This window comes from Somniosus microcephalus, chromosome 1 (assembly GCF_052327205.1).
Source record: "Somniosus microcephalus isolate GS21.2 chromosome 1, FLI_Smic_1.0, whole genome shotgun sequence".
Taxonomy (NCBI): domain Eukaryota; kingdom Metazoa; phylum Chordata; class Chondrichthyes; order Squaliformes; family Somniosidae; genus Somniosus; species Somniosus microcephalus.
Window position 1 is genome coordinate 285,333,833 of NC_140987.1, and position 19,511 is coordinate 285,353,343.

The 19,511-nt window shown below is 48.3% G+C and overlaps 1 protein-coding gene across 3 annotated transcripts in view; it reads right to left on the reverse strand.

Moving 5' to 3' along the window:
- Positions 1 to 19,511, reverse strand: part of dnah6 (dynein, axonemal, heavy chain 6) — a 1,317,984-nt gene that overhangs the window by 619,986 nt on the left and 678,487 nt on the right. For all 3 annotated transcript variants that reach the window (XM_085993638.1, XM_085993630.1, XM_085993647.1), the window contains one exon: positions 3,888 to 4,068. In XM_085993638.1, coding sequence (XP_085849764.1) covers positions 3,888 to 4,068 — 181 coding nt within the window. The remainder of the gene's footprint in view (positions 1 to 3,887; positions 4,069 to 19,511) is intronic.

Here is a 19,511-nt window from a genome sequence, read left to right on the forward strand (position 1 = left end):
CTAATCTTTTCTCGTAACCTCCCTTTGCCTCCCGTATTAACTTTCTCAATTCCCTCCTGTACTTTCCATAATCTTCCTGTTAATTAACTGAATCTTGTCTAACAGCCAGTACTGGATGAGCATAAATTTCCCATGGCCAGCCATCGGCATGCAAAGGAGTGTGATGAAGGAAGTTCTGGGATAGTTTCATGAGAGGGTGGGGGGGAGGGGGGATTCCGGGGCAGGGGGATGCCTTAACTTCCTTGTGGGGCCAGGACCTGCATCCCTGTGATGCTCCGTTCTGTCATGTTGCCACCACCAAAATGTCTGGAAGTCTTTCAAATTTCCTTCTCTAACTTCCTGTCACTCAAAATCTAGCAACCACTTACCACCACAACCTCTTTTCCGCTCTCCACTATCACGCTACAGAGACTAATGGTTACCTCCTCTAACACTTAATGCCTCTCTGTCATTTCAGTGCAATTCCCTGGCCTACCCTTTCCAATTGTCACATATCAAACTCCATGCTTCCATTGAATCACCTCATAATCTGACACAAATAATACATTTTTTTGATACACGTACTTTTATTATATAATTTATACGTACGATACTACATACAATTGTTTATACACATTTTGAAAAATAAATCCTGTCTCCGCTCTCTTTATGTTGCTGTTTCGCAGTCTCTCCTCGTCTGGTTCAGTCTCTGCCTTTTTTCTTTTGCTTCGCTACCCTTAACTCCTTTTGCTTTTCTCTGTCTTCTTCTGATTCTGGCTGTGTCTTTTTCTTTCTTTTTTCCTTTCAAGTGGGAGGTAGTGGTTGGTATGGCATGGAGAGGAGCCACCAACAGCTGTAGGCTGTATTCGGGTAGAGATTGCAGGGAAAATGTGGTCATCAGCAGCTTCCTTCCCATCCCTTCCCTCAATCACTATTGCTTCCTCAGACTCTCCTGCTTCCACTGCGTTTCCCTAACAGTCCAACTTCCCAGTACCTGTTCCCCTTCCTATCGCACCCTCACTCCATTATTACCCTCCCTTTTGCTCCTTACTTATTCAAGCCCTTTATCCACCTCTCTTCCCTTGCTCAGCAACATTTACCTCATTTTTAATCCACTCGCTCCCCAAGGGTAAGATGCCAAGAGACAAAAGGTCCACTCACCTGCAACCATTTTCCCACCTCCCACCACCCCGCTAACCTACAATCCTATTAGTTCAGATTTTGTTTGCTTTCAAAATTCAACGTTCTTTTTTTTTTTTGAAAAGATAGCAAATCAAAATCCCACCTCAGCTATGATTGCAGGAGGGCAAGTGGGGTATAAGAGTGTGGGAGCACTGCGGTCTGAGCCTGCTACGTGTCTTCTGGATTACTCACAATCATTCTCCCATGACCACTCACTGACACACACTTTCCCACAGTGACTCACATTTTCATTAATTCACACTCACTTACACTCTTAGTCACTCAATCATAGGTTCACTTAGTCACATTTATATTTGCTCACTCTCGCTCAGTAACTCACCTCATGACACTCACCCCTTTACCCTCTTATACTTACTCTCTCACCTTCACTCTGTCTTTTACTTACTCACACAATCACACTTTCCCTCGCTCATTCTCTTACTCAGTCACTGATTCACTCGCTCACTCCCTCTCTCCCACTTAATAACTCATCACTTTTACTCTCATATTCACTTACTCTCAACACGTCATACACTCACGCACATTTTCACTCACTGACACTCAAGCTCATGCACTCATTCATTCTCTTGCACTCACTCGTTCACTCACACTTTCTCTCATTCAGTAACTCAGCCCCTTTCCCCAAGGCGGAGGGAACTGTAGTCTGATACCAGAGTGAGAGAGAATTAGATTTTGATCTCAGGGTGCGCTAGGATTGTATTCCTTTTCATTTTCTCTCTTTCTGTCCTGGCCTCTCTCTTAGATTGGAGAGACAGTGGTATAGGATAATTCCAATGACTAACATAATCAATAAGATGGTTGTTCTGTTTGTTATCCTGGCTACTTTTGTGAAAACTCACCTAGATGTTAAAGCTAATGAAGATACTTTTCAAGGCACAGGGAGTTTGGGACTCTCCTGTGAGAGTGATCTAAAATACAGTTCCAAAAATCCAAAAAAATGAAAGGTCAAAAATATATTATAATGGCTACATAATGTGTGGTTATGTATCTGTGTAAAATGTGTTGTTGTTTGTTCTACAATCACTTATACCTGAGCAGTTCCCTAATTCATGAATCCCAAGGGCTAAAAATTGAGTAGCGCCCCAATTGAGGAGCTAACTCAATTTCTGGCGCGGGGGCGCTAAAAGTAGCGCCCCGGAAAAATTAGCACCCCCGGCGCCGGAAATTGAGTGGTTGCGCCCCAAGAGGGAAGCGGGGCGTTACTGGAAGCGCCCTGCATCCCTCTTGGGGCGCTGTGAGTCAATATTGCAGCGTTATGTGCCGCAGCACCACACGCTGCAGCACGTCGCACCGCGGTATTGCAGGCCATCCTCCCCTTCTTAAAGGGGAGGGGCTTTGTGCAGCACAACCTGGAGCCCAGCTGGGCCCCCGGGGATCAGGAGTGCAGGCAAAAGAGCCCGGCACCCAAGAGAAGTGCCGGGCTCTTGGAGCGCAGCCGGCACTCCGCGGAGGGGGGGGGGATGGTTCAGGAGGCTGGGGATGGGAGCGCAGGCAGGTGCTGGCAGGCGGCCAGCAACAAAAATGGCCGCCCTGCACCTCGCCTTTAAATTGCGCCTCCCTGGCCCTGGTACGCCCCCCTGACCCCATCGGACATAGCGTCCGGCGGTAAATCGGGGGGCGCTCCCAAAGATCGTGGCTGGGGCGTGAGCGGGACGCTGCGCTGCGCTTCAATGACGTCATCGCCAGCAGCGCAGCAAGGCGTTACCGGTTAGCGCCACCACTAACCTCCCGCTGAATTTTGCGGGAGGCGTGGGCAGTGCCGTGCCCAGGCGCTAGTTGTTTTGCGCCCCACTTAGCACCCTCTTAAGGTGCTACCAACTGAATTTTTCCCCCCAAATATTAAACAAAATCATGTTCTGTGGTACTTTAATGAATCAAACTCATCAGGTGGTTACTTTCAGTAGATAAAAATATTTCAAAGAAGTCTGGAACAATCTACATGTCAATCGATTGTATGCTTCAACACCTACACAAACACATTACATAGGATATACAGCACAGAAACAGGCCATTCGGTCCAACCAGTCCATGCTGGCATTTATGCTCTACTCAAGGCTCTTTCAGCCAATCAGTGATTGCATAGTTTGTCAGATATTACTACAATGTAAAATGTAGGGAATGAAGGACAGGAAGGACCAAATTAGCATTGCTGGTCTTTTCCAAGTCCCAGACAATCAGAATTCACATCAGTTAAAATATCATTATATAAGTATTAACAATTAGAAAAATTTGCAGTTTTTGTAGAATTATTTAAAACCAGAATAATGCCTAAACTGAAGACTGCACTAAAACAAAAGCAAAATACTGTGGATGCTGGAAATCTGAAATAAAAACAGAAAATGCTGGAAACGCTCAACAGGTCAGGCAGCATCAAATGAAAGGTCACTGAGCTGAAATGATAACTCTGCTTCCTTCTCCACAGACGCTGCCTGACCTGCTGATTGTTTCCAGCATTTTTTGGAAGACTGCACTACTTGATTGTGGATTCCTAGGAATACATTGTTACCTGTATGATAGCATACATCTCAGAACAAAGTAAAACAGCAAACAAACCAATCACAGATAGGCTGTGCAAATATTTCAGCCAGAAGGAACCAAACATGCCAGTCTTCAAATATATCAGTTTGCTTAAGAAAAACACCCTGTTCTTCATGCAACGAACTGGAGCTATAGGAAAAAGATTAATATTTGCATATTTTACATACCAGGTTGAGTAGCTGCCCTCAGAGCATTGGGTAGGCGGTTTACTTTTCTCATGATTTCTTTCCAGGATTTATCCACCTGAGTGAACATCCTTGCCTCTGCAGGCAGCTGACGTTGAATGTCTGGAGCACAGAAGATACTCTCCAGGTACAACCAGTTTCGCTGACACGTCAGCCATTGGTCCTGTGATAAGATAAAACATTATAATATTACTATTTTTAGTCATGCCTACTTCACAAAGCAAATTATTGGTGTCATCCAGCAGGCTGGCAGCTTAGAAAGAGCCTTACCGTATGAACCAGCTAAAGCACGTGGAATAATTCTGCTCTGCTGTACTCTCTATTGAGAAGGGGCTTTTGCTTTGAATTAATTGAGGGTTGTACCTCAAATGACCATGCAATATGAAAGATTTTAATTGTCTGCACCAGTAGATAGTAACATCAATGGACAGGAAGGTTAAGGCATTAATTAGTGCAATCTCCATTGCCAAGACAAGAAATTTAATTCACCAAGACACATACGGAACAATCGTACAAACACAGCTTCTGTAGAATACTTTACACAAGCATGGCGTTGAACAGCTTGGCTTGTTTTCTGGTGTGTGGATTGAGGAAGGTGTTGTGTATGTACCTTTAAGGGAATAACTGGTCTTATACTGCAGTACCGGCAGTGACCACCCCTGTATAAAAGGCCCTAGCAGGCTTCTGTAGTTTCAGTTTCAAGCTGCCTCTTGTTCAGTAAAGTACCTGTTAAACTGTTCTCCCGAAGTCCGTGTATTATTGAGGCGCAGACTTTACAGTGGCGACGAGTAAGTTCGAACTCACCTGCAGTGTGGCATCATCTCACGGGGATCTCGCCTGAAAGGAAGGTCCTGGAAGGTCGTAGTCTGAGCAACGGGCGTCGACCGAGGGCAACCACCCAAAGAATCCATCGGTGTTTGGAGCATTGCGGGACAGACTGTGGTTCCAGTGAATCGTGCTGGTAGCAGGTAGCGCGCTGACCCTTCCGGACTGCGGCGGGCTCAAGCTCGATCGAGCGGCTCTACAAATTGGGCCGCGCAGCGTCGCCGGGAAAAGAAAACAAGAGAGAGAGGGTGGAGCGCACAGGGCGCGGTCGGTGCTCGAGAACAGGACAGCGGAGAGAAACTAAACGGGGGGGAAGGAAAGCGAGGCGCGCCGAAGCTGCGGGTCGCCGCCATTACCCCGTAGAATGCTAGGAGCAGCGTGGCAGTAAGGGGAAGAAGCAAAAGCGCGGGAGGCGCCATTTTATCCCGTTGGGGAAGAAGCAAAAGCGCGGGAGGCGCCATTTTATTCCATTGGGGAAGGAGCAAAAGCGCGGGAGGCGCCATTTTAAATCGCCCAAGATGCCGAAAAGTGGCAGTATCACTGCTTTGGACAACGAGGTAGAAGACTGGACCACGTATGTGGAAAGAATTGAAGTGTACTGCAAGGCAAATGAGGTGGCTGATGGAAAGGGGGCGTCGGTATTATTAAATCTGATGGGTGCGAGTACGTACGGCCTATTGCGGAATTTAATTACCCCAGCTAAACCAATGGAGAAAAGTTTTGAGGAGATTGTTCATAACTTACAGGAACATCTAAGCCCTACACCACTGCTGATAGCAGAAAGATTCAAGTTCCATAAAAGAAACCAGCACAAAGATGAGAGCAATGCTGACTATCTTACGGAACTACGCAAGTTATCGAAGCACTGCCAGTTCGGAGCAGGACTGGCAGACACCTTACGGGATAAGTTTGTCTGCGGGCTCCAGAGTGAAGGAACCCAGAAACGACTACTTTCAAAAAAGGACCTGACGCTAGAACAGTCTTTCAGCGTGGCAGTATCCTACGAAGCAGCAGCACGGGGAGCTGCGGAAATACAACAGAAACCACAAGAATACAGCGCTAACGAAATGGCGTATGGAGCCAAAAAGTGCTATCGCTGCGGCAGAACAACCCATGAGCAGAAGGACTGCTGGTTTAAAGACAAAATATGCAGGCAATGCGGGAAAATGGGACATATAGCAAGAGTCTGCAGGTCGGGAAAGAAGACCAACACCAACAGACTAAGGAACAGTACAGGAAAGTAAAGAAACTGACAGATAGTAGTTCAGAAGATCAGGAGAGTGATAAGGACTCCGGGAGCAGGCGACTAAGTTGTTTAAAGTTACACAACGTGATCGCAAAAGAAGATCACCGAACCATTTGGGTCACCCTCATGATAGCAGGGTCCCCAGTGAAGATGGAATTGGACACAGGATCAGCCCTAACTGTCATGAATCGACGAGACTATGAGCGGCTATTCTCACACATACCCTTAAAGGACACGTCCATTGTATTGAAGACACACACGGGGCAAAAGGTCTACCCCAGAGGAAAAATAAGGGTGCCAGTTGAATATAACGGAAAGGAAACACAGAAACTATACATGTATATACTACGAGATGGAGGACCACCATTATTGGGACGTGAATGGATCCGAACAATGCAATTGGATTGGCATTCCATTCTGGCACTAACTGTGACTGACAAAAAAGATGATGACGTCGCACCTGGACGTCTGTCACAAATTCTATCTGACGCAGAAGAGATGTTCCAACAAGGACTTGGAACTCTAAAAGGAGTAAAGGCAACCATAAAGATTGAGGATAACGCAACCCCAACATTTTTCAAGGCCAGACCGGTGCCATACGCGATACGCCCAGCTGTGGAAGCTGAACTGGAGAGTCTGGAGCGTTTGGGGGTGCTGTCTAAGGTGGACTGGAGCGAGTGGGCCACACCCATCGTTCCTGTAATGAAGAAAGCATTGAGCAGCACACCTGGGGAGCCAAGGAAGGTTCGCATCTGTGGGGACTTCAAGGTGACTGTGAACCCAGTCCTGCACACAGTACAGTATCCGCTTCCGCGGATAGAAGATATTTTCGCCTCACTATCTGGAGGGAAACATTTTACAAAGATTGACCTGGCTCAAGCGTATCTACAAATGGAGGTGGAAGAAGCATCTAGGAAATACCTCACGATAAACACTCACAAAGGCCTTTACCAGTACAATCGACTGGTATTTGGGGTAGCATCGGCCCCGGCTATGTGGCAGAGGGCAATGGAACAAGTCCTGCAAGGGATCCCGGGGACCCAGTGTTATTTGGACGACATCCTGGTTACGGGCGAAAATGACAATGAACACCTTGCCAACCTGGAACAGGTGCTCACGAGATTGCAGGAATATGGGCTACGAGCCAACCGTTCCAAATGCGAGTTCTTCAGGAGACAAATCTCGTATTGTGGAAACATGATTGATGAGGAAGGGTTGCATAAGTCGCCGGACAAGATTGAGGCTGTAGTCAAGGCTCCAGCACCAGAAAATGTGTCCCAACTGAGGTCGTTCCTCGGGTTGGTGAACTACTACCATAAGTTCTTGCCGAATTTATCTACAATTCTGCACCCACTGAACGCCCTCCTTCAAACTGGTGTAACATGGAAATGGAGCGATGAGTGTAAGCGTGCCTTTCAGGAATGTAAATGCCAAATCACTTCAAACGAAGTATTGGCCCACTACAACCCAACACTACCGATTCGGTTGGCATGTGATGCGTCACCTTACGGCATTGGAGCGGTGCTGTCACACAAATTCCGTGACGGTTCAGAGAGGCTAATAGCCTTTGCATCGCGCTCGCTAACCTCAGCCAAGCGTAACTACGCCCAGATTGACAGGGAGGCCCTCAGCCTGGTGTGGGGGGTGAAGAAGGTCAATCACTATCTGCACGGGCAGAAATTCACCCTACTGACTGATCATCAACCCCTGGTCTCAATTTTTAACCCAAAGGGCGTTCCGGTGATGACGGCGCAACGGCTGCAAAGATGGTCACTTTTTCTAGGGGCACATCAGTATGACATAGAGTACAAAGGTACGAAACAACATGGAAACGCTGATGGGCTGTCGCGCCTACCGTTGCCTACGGTGGAAGAAGCACCTGCAGTGGACCCGGTGGAGATATTCCATGCGACCATAGTCGAATGTTTGCCTGTTACAAACGCAAGTATTGAGAAGGAAACCCGAAATGACCCGACACTCTCTCGGGTCTATGATTTGACGGTGAAGGGATGGCCAGCATATGGCGACTCACTGTTGCCAGCATTCTCGCCAAGGAGGGAACAGCTGTCAGTGTGCCGGGTGTGGTAAACCACTGTTGTTGTTGTTGTTGTTATTACACACTGTTGTACCTATGCATGCCTCAACATGTCTCGGCTGGCTCCACCCACACAGGCCCAGGTATAAAGGTGATTGACCTGCAGCCCCCTGCCTTTCTTGGAACCCAGTCAACCACGAGAGGCATGCTCTGTTCTTTGCTAATAAAAGCCTTTAGTTATTCTCTTAACTCTCAGTCTTTTATGAGTAATTGATAGCGCATCAATTTTATTAGCAAAAACAAAATGTCGACATTTGCTGAACAGCAGGCTGCTGCACCAAACGCTGAAGAGCAGGCTGCTGCACCAAACGCTGAACAGCAGGCTGCTGCACCAAACGCTGAGCAACAGGAGCTGCTGCGAGCCCTCAGACCAACATGCCTGGACCTAGACCCGCAAGAAGCGGGTTCGGCTACCAAATTCGCGCATTGGCTGCGTGGCTTCGAGGCCTACCTGCAAGCCTCAACTGTGACCCTGGACGAAAACAAGTTGGAAATCCTGGCCTCAAAGGTGAGCCACCAAGTTTATACAATAATCCAGGACGCGACGACCTACGCGGCGGCTATCGGTCTGCTAAAAGGGCAATACGCACGCCCGGTAAATACGGTCTATGCCCGGCACCTCTTAAGATCCCGCAGACAGCAGCCCGGGGAATCGGTGGAGGCCTTCCTACGGGCACTACGGATACTCGGCCGAGACTGCGATTGCAAAGAAGCATCAGCCACAGCACACACGGAGGGACTGATCCGAGATGCTTTCGTTGCGAGTCTAAGGTCTGACTACTCCCGGCAGAGACTGTTGGAAAAGGGAGAAATGGACCTGAGAAAGGCAGTGTCCCTCGCGCTCTCGCTCGACGCGGCCCACAGGAATATGGACGCCTTCTCCCCTAACCGCTCCGCAACGTGGACGCCACAACCTTGGGTCATGGAACCGCCACCTTCAACTGCTGCTGCGATGTCCAAGGCACAGAAATGTTATTTTTGTGGCCAGGCAAAACACCCCAGAGCACGCTGCCGGCGAGAAACGCTACCTGCTCCGGCTGCGGGAAGAAAGGACACTATGTCAGCGCCTGCAAAGGTAAAACCGCTAACGCCAGCAGCGCCGCGTGCGAACCGTGGGGGCAGCCATCTTGTCCGCCATTTGGGCTCCCCCAGCCGCGTGGGGATCGGGACCATGGGCGCCGCCATTTTGTCCGCCATCTCGGACGTCTCCAACTTCAACCACGGGGGACCCGGACTCAACCACCGCCTCATCTGACGACCACATCGACTCGCTCGACCATACGCTGGCCTCCGTGACGCTGGACCAATCTCTCCCTCATCAACTGTCCAGGTCCATGATGGACATTAAGGTAAACGGCCGCGCCACTACCTGCCTTTTTGACAGCGGGAGCACGGAAAGCTTTATCCACCCCGACACGGTGCGCAGTTACTCTCTCCCGGTCCTGCCGACGCGACATCGGATCTCTTTGGCTTCCAAAGCCCAGTCAGCGGACGTCGGTGGCTACTGTGTAGTGACCCTTTCAGTAAGGGGCACAGGATACAAAAATTTTAAACTCCTGGTCCTGCCCCATCTTTGCGCTGCCGTTCTACTGGGGTTGGATTTTCAGTGCCACCTTAAGAGTGTCACATTAGCGTACAACGGACCCCTCCCCCCACTCACAGTCTGCAGCCAGCAGCTTTTAAATCACCCGCCGCGCACCATTTGCAGCCTCTCCACCCTTAAAGTCCCCCCCACTCCTTGTTCGCTAACCTCACCCGCGACTGTAAGCCCATCGCTACCAAAAGCGGGCGTTACAGTGCCGGGGATAGGAGCTTCATTAAATCCGAGGTAGCAAGACTCCTGAAGGAAGGGATTATTGAAAGTAGCACCAGCCCATGGCGAGCACAAGTGGTGGTAGTGAAGACTGGCGAAAAACAGCGCCTAGTTATTGACTACAGCCAGACGATCAATCGCTACACCCAGCTAGATGCATACCCACTCCCCCGCATATCTGACATGGTCAATCAGATAGCACAATACCGGGTGTTCTCGACGATTGATCTGAAGTCGGCATACCACCAGCTCCCCATCAGGGCTGAGGACTGCCAGTACACAGCTTTTGAAGCTGACGGTCGTCTCTACCACTTCCTCAGAGTTCCCTTCGGCGTCACCAACGGGGTTTCAGTCTTCCAACGGGAGATGGACCGGATGGTCGACCAGAACGCGCTCCAGGCCACTTTCCCCTATCTAGACAACGTCACCATCTGCGGCCGCGACCAGCAGGACCATGATGTTAATCTAGAAAAATTCCTCCGTACGGCCCAGCGGCTGAACCTAACATACAACAAGGACAAATGTATGTTTCGTACCAAGCGCCTTGCCATTCTTGGCTGTGTAGTGGAGAACGGAGTCATCGGCCCCGACCCCGACAGGATGCGCCCCCTTATGGAGCTCCCCCCTCCCCCACTGCCAAAAAGCATTGAAGAGATGCCTAGGGTTTTTCTCGTACTATGCTCAGTGGGTGCACAACTATGCGGACAAAGCCAGACCCCTCATCAAGTCCACCTCCTTCCCCCTGACAGCAGAGGCCTGTGCAGCCTTCACTCTCATAAAAGGAGATATTGCGAAGGCCACAATGCACGCAGTGGATGAGTCCATCCCTTTCCAAGTGGAGAGCGACGCATCCGACTTTGCCCTAGCTGCAACCCTTAACCAGGCGGGGAGACCCGTGGCCTTTTTCCTCAAGGACCCTCCAGGGCCCCGAGATTCGACACTCCTCTGTCGAAAAGGAGGCCCAGGCCATTGTGGAAGCTGTGCGACATTGGAGGCATTACCTGGCTGGAAAACGATTTACCCTGCTCACTGACCAGCGTTCAGTAGCTTTTATGTTTAATAATAAGCAGAGGGGCAAAATCAAGAACGACAAGATCTTGAGGTGGAGAATCGAACTCTCCACCTACAATTACGATATCTTGTACCTGTAGTGTCCGTGTGTAGATAAAGACACTGAAGACAGGAGTTGGTTCATAGGTATTTACTAAGCAAGTCTGGGGGGGGTTCTAAAGGATATACACAATACACAGGCTTATATAGCCCAAGTGGCAATTACCGGCATTACGCACACCTGGGACTCTTAAAGGCACATACACCACAATTGCTCTTAAAGGCACATACACCACAATTCCTCCCCTTCTAGCTAACCAGTACATCATATTTTAAGTAATTATTAATTACATGTTATATGCAAAATAATATACATTGCTGTATTAATTAATTATAAGTTAGTCTCTCAGGAGGCTTCCTGACTCGGTCCGGATAACGCCTCGGGGGTGTAGTAGTTTCTGGTGGTGTAGTAGGTTCTTCTGGCAAGGCTGATTCGGCTTGAAGGCCAGTGTCGGGTTCATCGGGTTCCAGTATCACCGGATCGGAGCTAGATATGGGTATCTCTACTTCATCGTTAGATGTATAGCGTGGTGGTGTAGGTTGTCCCTTTTCGAATGACTTGATGATTTGGTCAGCATGGCGCCTTATTATGCTTTCTCCGATGTCTACGGTATACATCAGTGGTCCTAGTCGTGTGCAGATAGTTCCAGGCTGCCATTTCTCGGTACGGTAGTCCCGGGCCAAAACCGGTTGGCCTATCTGGAAGGCCCTAGTTGGCCTTTCATTCATGCCCTGAAACTGCCGGTTCTCCACGTCCCTTCGGATGTTGGGCTTGACCAAATCCAGCCGGCATCTTAGGTTTCTATTGTAGAACATCATGGCGGGAGTTTGGTTTGTAACCATATGTGTTGCATTCCTATATGCAAATAAGAAGTTATCCACCTTGTGCTGAAGTTTTATGTCTTCATTACCCATGGCCTTTATGGCCTTCTTGAAGGTCTGGACAAACCTTTCAGCCAATCCATTGGTGGCGGGATGGTATGGGGCGGACGTGTAGTGCTTTACCCCATTGTTCTTTAAGAACTTTCTGAATTCTTCGGACACAAATTGCGGTCCATTATCAGAACATATCTGTTCCGGCAGCCCATTCCTGGCAAATATGGTCCTTAATACTGTGATGGTTTTTTCCGTGGTGGTGGAGGACATCTTTATTACCTCCGGCCACTTGGAATGTGCATCAACTGCGATTAAGAACATTGAGTCCATAAATGGACCAGCAAAGTCGATGTGCACCCTTTGCCAGGGAGATGAGGGCCACTCCCATGGATGTAGAGGGGCCTGTGGCGGAGCATTTTGGACCTTCTGGCATCCTAGGCAGCTGTTGGTCATGTCTTCGATGTCTCCATCGATACCTGGCCACCATACAAACGCCCTAGCTAGGTTCTTCATTTTCACTCCACCCAGATGCCCCTCGTGAAGCTCCTTTAGCACTTTATCCTGGAGTTTGGGTGGAATCACCACTCTGGATCCACACATCAAGGTTCCTCGGCACACTGACAGCTGTTCTCTTCTTTGCGAGAATGCTGGCAACAGTGGTTCGCCATGTGCTGGCCATCCCTTCATTGTTAAATTGTAGACCCGTGAGAGAGTAGGGTCATTTCTGGTCTCCCTTTCAATGGCAGAATTTGTCACCGGTAGACATTCCACTATGGTAGAGTGGAATATCTCTACTGGGTCTACTGTAGGTGCCTCTTCTATTGTTGGCAACGGCAGGCGCGATAAACCGTCAGCATTCCCATGCTGTTTTGACCCTTTGTATTCAATGTTGTATTGGTGTGCCCCTAGAAAAAGGGACCACCTCTGTAGTCTTTGTGCCGTCATAATGGGGACACCTTTCTTAGGGTTGAATATGGAGATGAGGGGTTGATGGTCAGTCAGCAAGGTAAATTTTTGTCCGTGTAGGTAATGGTTGAATTTCTTCACTCCCCATACCAGGCTGAGTGCTTCCCTGTCTATCTGGGCATAGTTACGCTCAGCTGAGCTCAATGAGCGTGACGCAAAAGCTATCGGCCGTTCCGAGCCATCAGGGAATCTATGGGACAATACCGCTCCTATGCCGTAAGGGGATGCATCGCACGCCAGTCTGATTGGTAGTGATGGGTTGTAATGAGCCAAAACTTTCTCGGATGTGATTAAGTCTTTACATTTATGGAAGGCACATTTACAGTCTTCGTTCCATTTCCAAATCACTCCTGTGTGTAGAAGATCATTAAGAGGGTGTAGAATAGTTGATAAGTTCGGTAAAAATTTATGATAGTAATTTATTAATCCCAGGAATGACCTCAATTGTGAAACATTTTCAGGTGCTGGGGCTTTTATAACTGCTTCAATTTTTTCAGGTGACTTATGCAACCCTTCCTTATTAATTATGTGGCCACAATATGATATCTGATTTTGGAAAAATTCGCACTTGGGGCGATTTGCTCGTAGGCCCCGTTCTTTCAGCCTAGTGAGCACCTGCTCCAAATTGGCAAGGTGCTCGTTGTCGTTTTCTCCTGTTATAAGGATGTCGTCTAGGTAACACTGAGTCCCCGGAATCCCTTGCAGGACTTGCTCCATAGCTCTTTGCCAGATAGCTGGAGCTGATGCTACTCCAAAAACCAGTCGATTGTACTGGTACAGGCCTTTGTGTGTGTTTATCGTGAGATACTTTTTAGAGGTCTCCTCAACCTCCATCTGTAGATATGCCTGTGCCAAGTCAATTTTTGTGAAACGTTTTCCTCCGGATAGTGAGGCGAAAATATCTTCTATCCTCAGAAGAGGATACTGTACCGTGTGAAGGACCGGGTTTACAGTCACCTTAAAGTCCCCACAGATGCGAATTTTTCTCTGTTCCTCAGAGTTATTTTTCAATGCTTTTTTCATGACTGGAACGATGGGTGTTGCCCATTCGCTCCAATCTATTTTGGATAATACGCCTGCCTTTTCCAAATTCTCCAGCTCTGCCTCGACTGCCGGACGTATTGCGTATGGCACCGGTCTTGCGTTAAAAAATTTTGGAATTGCTGCATCTTCCACTTTTATTGAGGCGGTGATGCCTTTCAAGGTTCCTAGTTTCTCTTGAAACACTTCTTTGGCGTTGGCCAAGATGTCATTTAATCGTTCAGGTATGATGTCATCCTTGTTTTTTTCCTTACTGGTCACCGTCAGTGCCTGAATGGAGTGCCAGTCTAAACGTATCTTCCTTATCCATTCACGTCCCAACAACGGTGGACCACCATCTTGTAGAATGTATAAATACAACTTTTGTATTTCTTTGCCGTTGTATACCACAGGCACCTTTATTTTTCCTTTGGGGTATACTTTCTGCCCCGTATATGTTTTTAAGATAATGGATGTGTCTTTTAGAGGTATATGCGAAAATAGCCTCTCGTAATCTCGTCAATTTATTACGGTTAGAGCTGATCCTGTATCTAGCTCCATTTTAACTGGGGACCCTGCTATTGTGAGGGTAACCCAAATGGTCTGGTAATCTTCATTGGCAATTACATTATGTAATTTGAGAGAGCTTAGTCTCTTGTTCCCGGAGTCGCTATCGCTCTTCTGGTCTTTGGAGCTACTGTCCGTCATCATTTGTACCTTTCTGTGCTTTTCCTTATTGATTCTTTTCCCGTTAGTGGATTTTTTATTTTCAGATCGGCATACACGTGGAATGTGTCCCATCTTTCCGCATCGCCTGCATGCTTTTTCTTTGAACCAGCAATCCCTCTGGTCATGGTTGGATCTGCCGCAGCGATAACATCTCTTGAAACCCCGTGTCATTTCATGGGTGCCGAAGTCCTGTGGACTTTGCTTTATCTTTGCCGCTCCTATTGCACTGAAAGCCTTGTCCAGTGTTAAATCTTTTCCAGAAGATACCTTTTTTTGTGTTTCTACACTTAGGGGATCGCAGATGAATTTGTCTTGCAGAGAATCTGACAGTCCTGCCTCGAATTGGCAGTGTAGGGTATCAACAATCTCCTCAAAATTCTTGTCCATCGGTTCGGCTGGAGTGATTAAGTTGCGTAACAGCTTGTATGTTTCTGCGCCCATTGGATCCAGAAGCACTGAAGCTTTTTCTTCATCTTTTATTCCATTTGCGGTGCAAAACACCTCCACTCTTTCTACATATGTGGTCCAATTCTCTATCTTGTTATCAAAAACATCAATATTGCCAAAGTTAGGCTCTGTTTCGTTATCAAAAGCATCAATATTGCCAGACTTAGGCATTTCAAAAAAAAGATATGGCGCTTCCCGCGCTTTTTTTTTTTCCTCTCTGTAGCAACGATATGGCGCTTCCTGTGCTTTCCCGCCGCTGCTACCGATAACAACGCTGTTTTACTGTGGTTTCCGTTTATTCACTGTTGGAGACTCGTTCCCAACGGAGGTCTAAACGCTGACCTGCTTGCCGCACCGGCCGTCTCCCGAGTGCACCTTCCCAGTCCGTTATTGCTTGCCTCCGATTTCGCTGCCTGTCTCAGCTGTAGAGCCCGACGCTGGAGCCCCAGCCTGACGCCCAGGAAGGATTAGCGCAGTACCTGCCACCAGCTTGGCCAGCTGGTGAAACCACAGTTTCTATAACTTCCTTGAGTCTTCTGGACGCTGGAGGAATCGATGTCCTTGAGGTGCTGCCGAATTGCAGGTAAGTCCGTTTCCACTTCGTCGCCACTGTAGTGTCCGTGTGTAGATAAAGACACTGAAGACAGGAGTTGGTTCATAGGTATTTACTAAGCAAGTCTGGGGGGGGTTCTAAAGGATATACACAATACACAGGCTTATATAGCCCAAGTGGCAATTACCAGCATTACGCACACCTGGGGCTCTTAAAGGCACATACACCACAATTGCTCTTAAAGGCACATACACCACAGTACCGGCCTGGGAAACTCAATGAGCCCCCAGATGCCCTATCACGTGGTACATGCGCCAACGCGCAGGTCGATAGACTGAAGACCCTCCACAATGACCTCTGCCACCCGGGGGTCGCCAGGTTTTTTCACTTCATCAAATCCCGTAACCTGCCCTACTCCATCGAGGAGGTCAGGACCATGACCAGGAACTGCCAAATCTGTGCCGAGTGCAAACCGCATTTTTATAGGCCAGACAGAGCAAGCCTGATCAAAGCAACGCGCCCCTTTGAACGGCTGAGCGTCGATTTTAAAGGGCCCCTCCCCTCCTCCGACCGCAATGTGTACTTCCTCAACATAATTGATGAGTACTCCCGTTTCCCGTTTGCCATCCCTTGCTCAGACATGACCAGTACCACGGTCATTAAATGTCTGAATGACCTCTTCGCCTTGTTCGGTTTCCCTAGCTATATTCATAGCGACAGGGGCTCATCCTTTATGAGCGACGAACTCCGGCAGTACCTGCTCTCGAGAGGTATCGCTACAAGCAGGACCACCAGCTACAACCCCCGGGGGAATGGCCAGGTGGAAAGGGAGAATGCGACGGTCTGGAAGGCAGTCCTTTTAAACTTGAAATCTAAGGGCCTTCTGACCTCTCGCTGGCAGGAAGTCCTCCCTGCGGCGCTCCATTCCATTCGGTCACTGCTCTGTACAGCCACCAATGCTACCCCTCACGAGAGAATGTTCTCCTTCCCCAGGAAGTCCACATCGGGGATCTCGTTACCGACATGGCTGACTTCTCCAGGACCCGTCCTACTGCGGAAGCACGTGAGGTCCCATAAGACGGACCCCCTGGTCGAGAGGGTGAGCCTCCTCCATGCCAACCCTCAGTATGCTTACGTGGTGTACCCGGACGGGCGGGAGGACACAGTCTCCATACGAGACCTCGCACCTTCGGGTGCTCCCGAAACACCCCCCTCGCCATCCACTACCCACGCCTACCCCCAGTACGCTTACGTAGCGTACCCGGACGGGCGGGAGGACACAGCCACCACACTAGATCTCGCACCTTTGGGTGCCCCTGAAACACTACCATTGCCATCCACCACTACCCACAACCCAACCCCGCTAGACGGCATGCGGCAGCCCCAGGACCCGTCATTGACCACCCAACCACTCAATGAGATGCCAGACTCAACGTTGGATGCTGCACCATCACCGCCGCCACCACGACGATCAGGACGGCATACAAGGCCACCTGATAGACTTACTTACACGAACCTTTAGTACACTTCACCCCGCCGGACTCAATTTTAAACAAGGGGTGAATGTGGTAAACCACTGTTGTTGTTATTACACACTGTTGTACCTATGCATGCCTCAACATATCTCGGCTGGCTCCACCCACACAGGCCCAGGTATAAAGGTGATTGACCTGCAGCCCCCTGCCTTTCTTGGAACCCAGTCAACCACGAGAGGCATGCTCTGTTCTTTGCTAATAAAAGCCTTTGGTTACTCTCTTAACTCTCAGTCTTTTATGAGTAATTGATAGCGCATCACCGGGGAAACTTGATGTGTGGATCCCGAGTGGTAATTCCACCCAAGTTGAGAGATAAAGTACTCAATGAGCTTCACGAGGGTCATCTGGGAGGGGTAAAAATGAAGAGCCTAGCCAGGGCGTTTGTGTGGTGGCCGGGAATCGATAAAGAAATCGAGGATATGACCAAGAGATGTACAGGATGCCAGAAGGTCCAAAACGCGCCACCACAGGCCCCGCTACATCCATGGGAGTGGCCCTCATCTCCATGGCAATGGGTACACATTGATTTCGCTGGTCCATTTATGGACTCAATGTTTCTAATCGCTGTGGACGCCCATTCGAAATGGCCAGAGGTCATTAAAATGTCCTCCACCACCACGGAGAAAACTATTGCAGTCCTAAGGACCATCTTCGCCAGGAATGGGTTGCCAGAACAGATCTGTTCCGACAATGGCCCACAGTTTGTGTCTGAAGATTTCCGGAGGTTCCTGAAGAATAATGGGGTGAAACATTACACATCTGCCCCATATCATCCAGCCACAAATGGATTGGCTGAGAGGTTTGTTCAGACCTTTAAAAAGGCCATAAAGGCAATGTATAATGACGACATACCACTGCAACACAAGGTGGATAACTTCCTGTTTGCTTACCGGAATGCGACACATGCAGTAACCAACCAAACTCCAGCCGTACTGTTTTTCAACCAGAGACTAAGATGTCGCTTGGATTTGCTCAAACCAAACATAAGACGAGATGTTGAGGATAAGCAGTTCCAGCACATAAATGAGAAGCCAACCAGGAGCTTCAAGATAGGGCAACCAGTCTTGGCCCGCGATTACCGAACAGAAAAATGGCAGCCAGGCACGATATGCACACAGCAGGGACCACTAATGTACACAGTGGACGTTGGAGAGAGCATCGTGAGACACCATGCTGACCAGATTCTAGAGTCACAGGAACAAGCCAAACCTGTACCACAAGCATGTGCACCTGGTAATGAGCCTGAAGTACAGATTGCGTCTACCTCAGAAGCAGGGGTATTGGAAGCTGACGAACCAACCAATGACAATGAGCCAGAATTGACTCCACCGCCAGAACAGGATACTCGAGAAAGGCGCTATCCAGTCCGGATCAGGAAGCCTCCTCAAAGACTGAACTTATAAATGACTATTTCAGTTGATGTATATATTACTGAGAAAATTGTAATTGTAATTAGTTATTATTTTAGTTGTTAAATGAATGTTATGTACTGTTTATCTAAAAGGGGAGGAATTGTTGTGTATGTACCTTTAAGGGAATAACTGGTCTTAGACTGCAGTACCGGCAGTGACCACCCCTGTATAAAAGGCCCTAGCAGGCTTCTGTAGTTTCAGTTTCAAGCTGCCTCTTGTTCAGTAAAGTACCTGTTAAACTGTTCTCCCGAAGTCCGTGTATTATTGAGGCGCGGACTTTACAGAAGGAGCATTTTATGCCCTTTTGATTCCTGGCCACTGCCTCTTCTAAATTGAACAGATCTAAACAGGATTTTCCGGATGAGCCTTGTCTTTTAAGTTTCTGATTATCATACTGGAATTTGTAACCAGTTCATTACTTATAAGAACAAAGAGATTTATTTTCTACTTGTTAAGGTATTAAACCGTGCTAATCAGACACCCTCTCTGATTGGTGACTACTTCATCAACTGTTGGTGTTATGGTGCAACTCAGAGGAAATTTAGTGTTTCAGCATGTTGGTGAATTATTTCCCTTGTGCACAAAATTCTTCTGAGTGGCCCTTACAAATAGCATTCAAAATAATAATGACCTATTGCAATAACTATCAGATGAAGCTGGGTGTACTGTCTCTCCATCTAAGTGGGTCAATGTGGAACATGATTTAACTTTAGATTCCTTAATACTGCAATCTCCAGAATACTCCTTATTCTCTTGTCAGTTAGAGCAAAAAACAGATAATGAGGACCACACAAAAAAAATTACTTTTTGTGCAATCTGCTGAATTTGAGGCCCCGATATTAATCTGAAGGCAGCTTCCGAGCAGGAGGGTGAAACTGCCTGGACAAAACCCGGATGTCAACTCAGTGGGTTGGAATTTGCGAGTGCAACTTAATGAACCAATTGATTTTGACTTCCAGATTTCATGTCACCAAGCTGC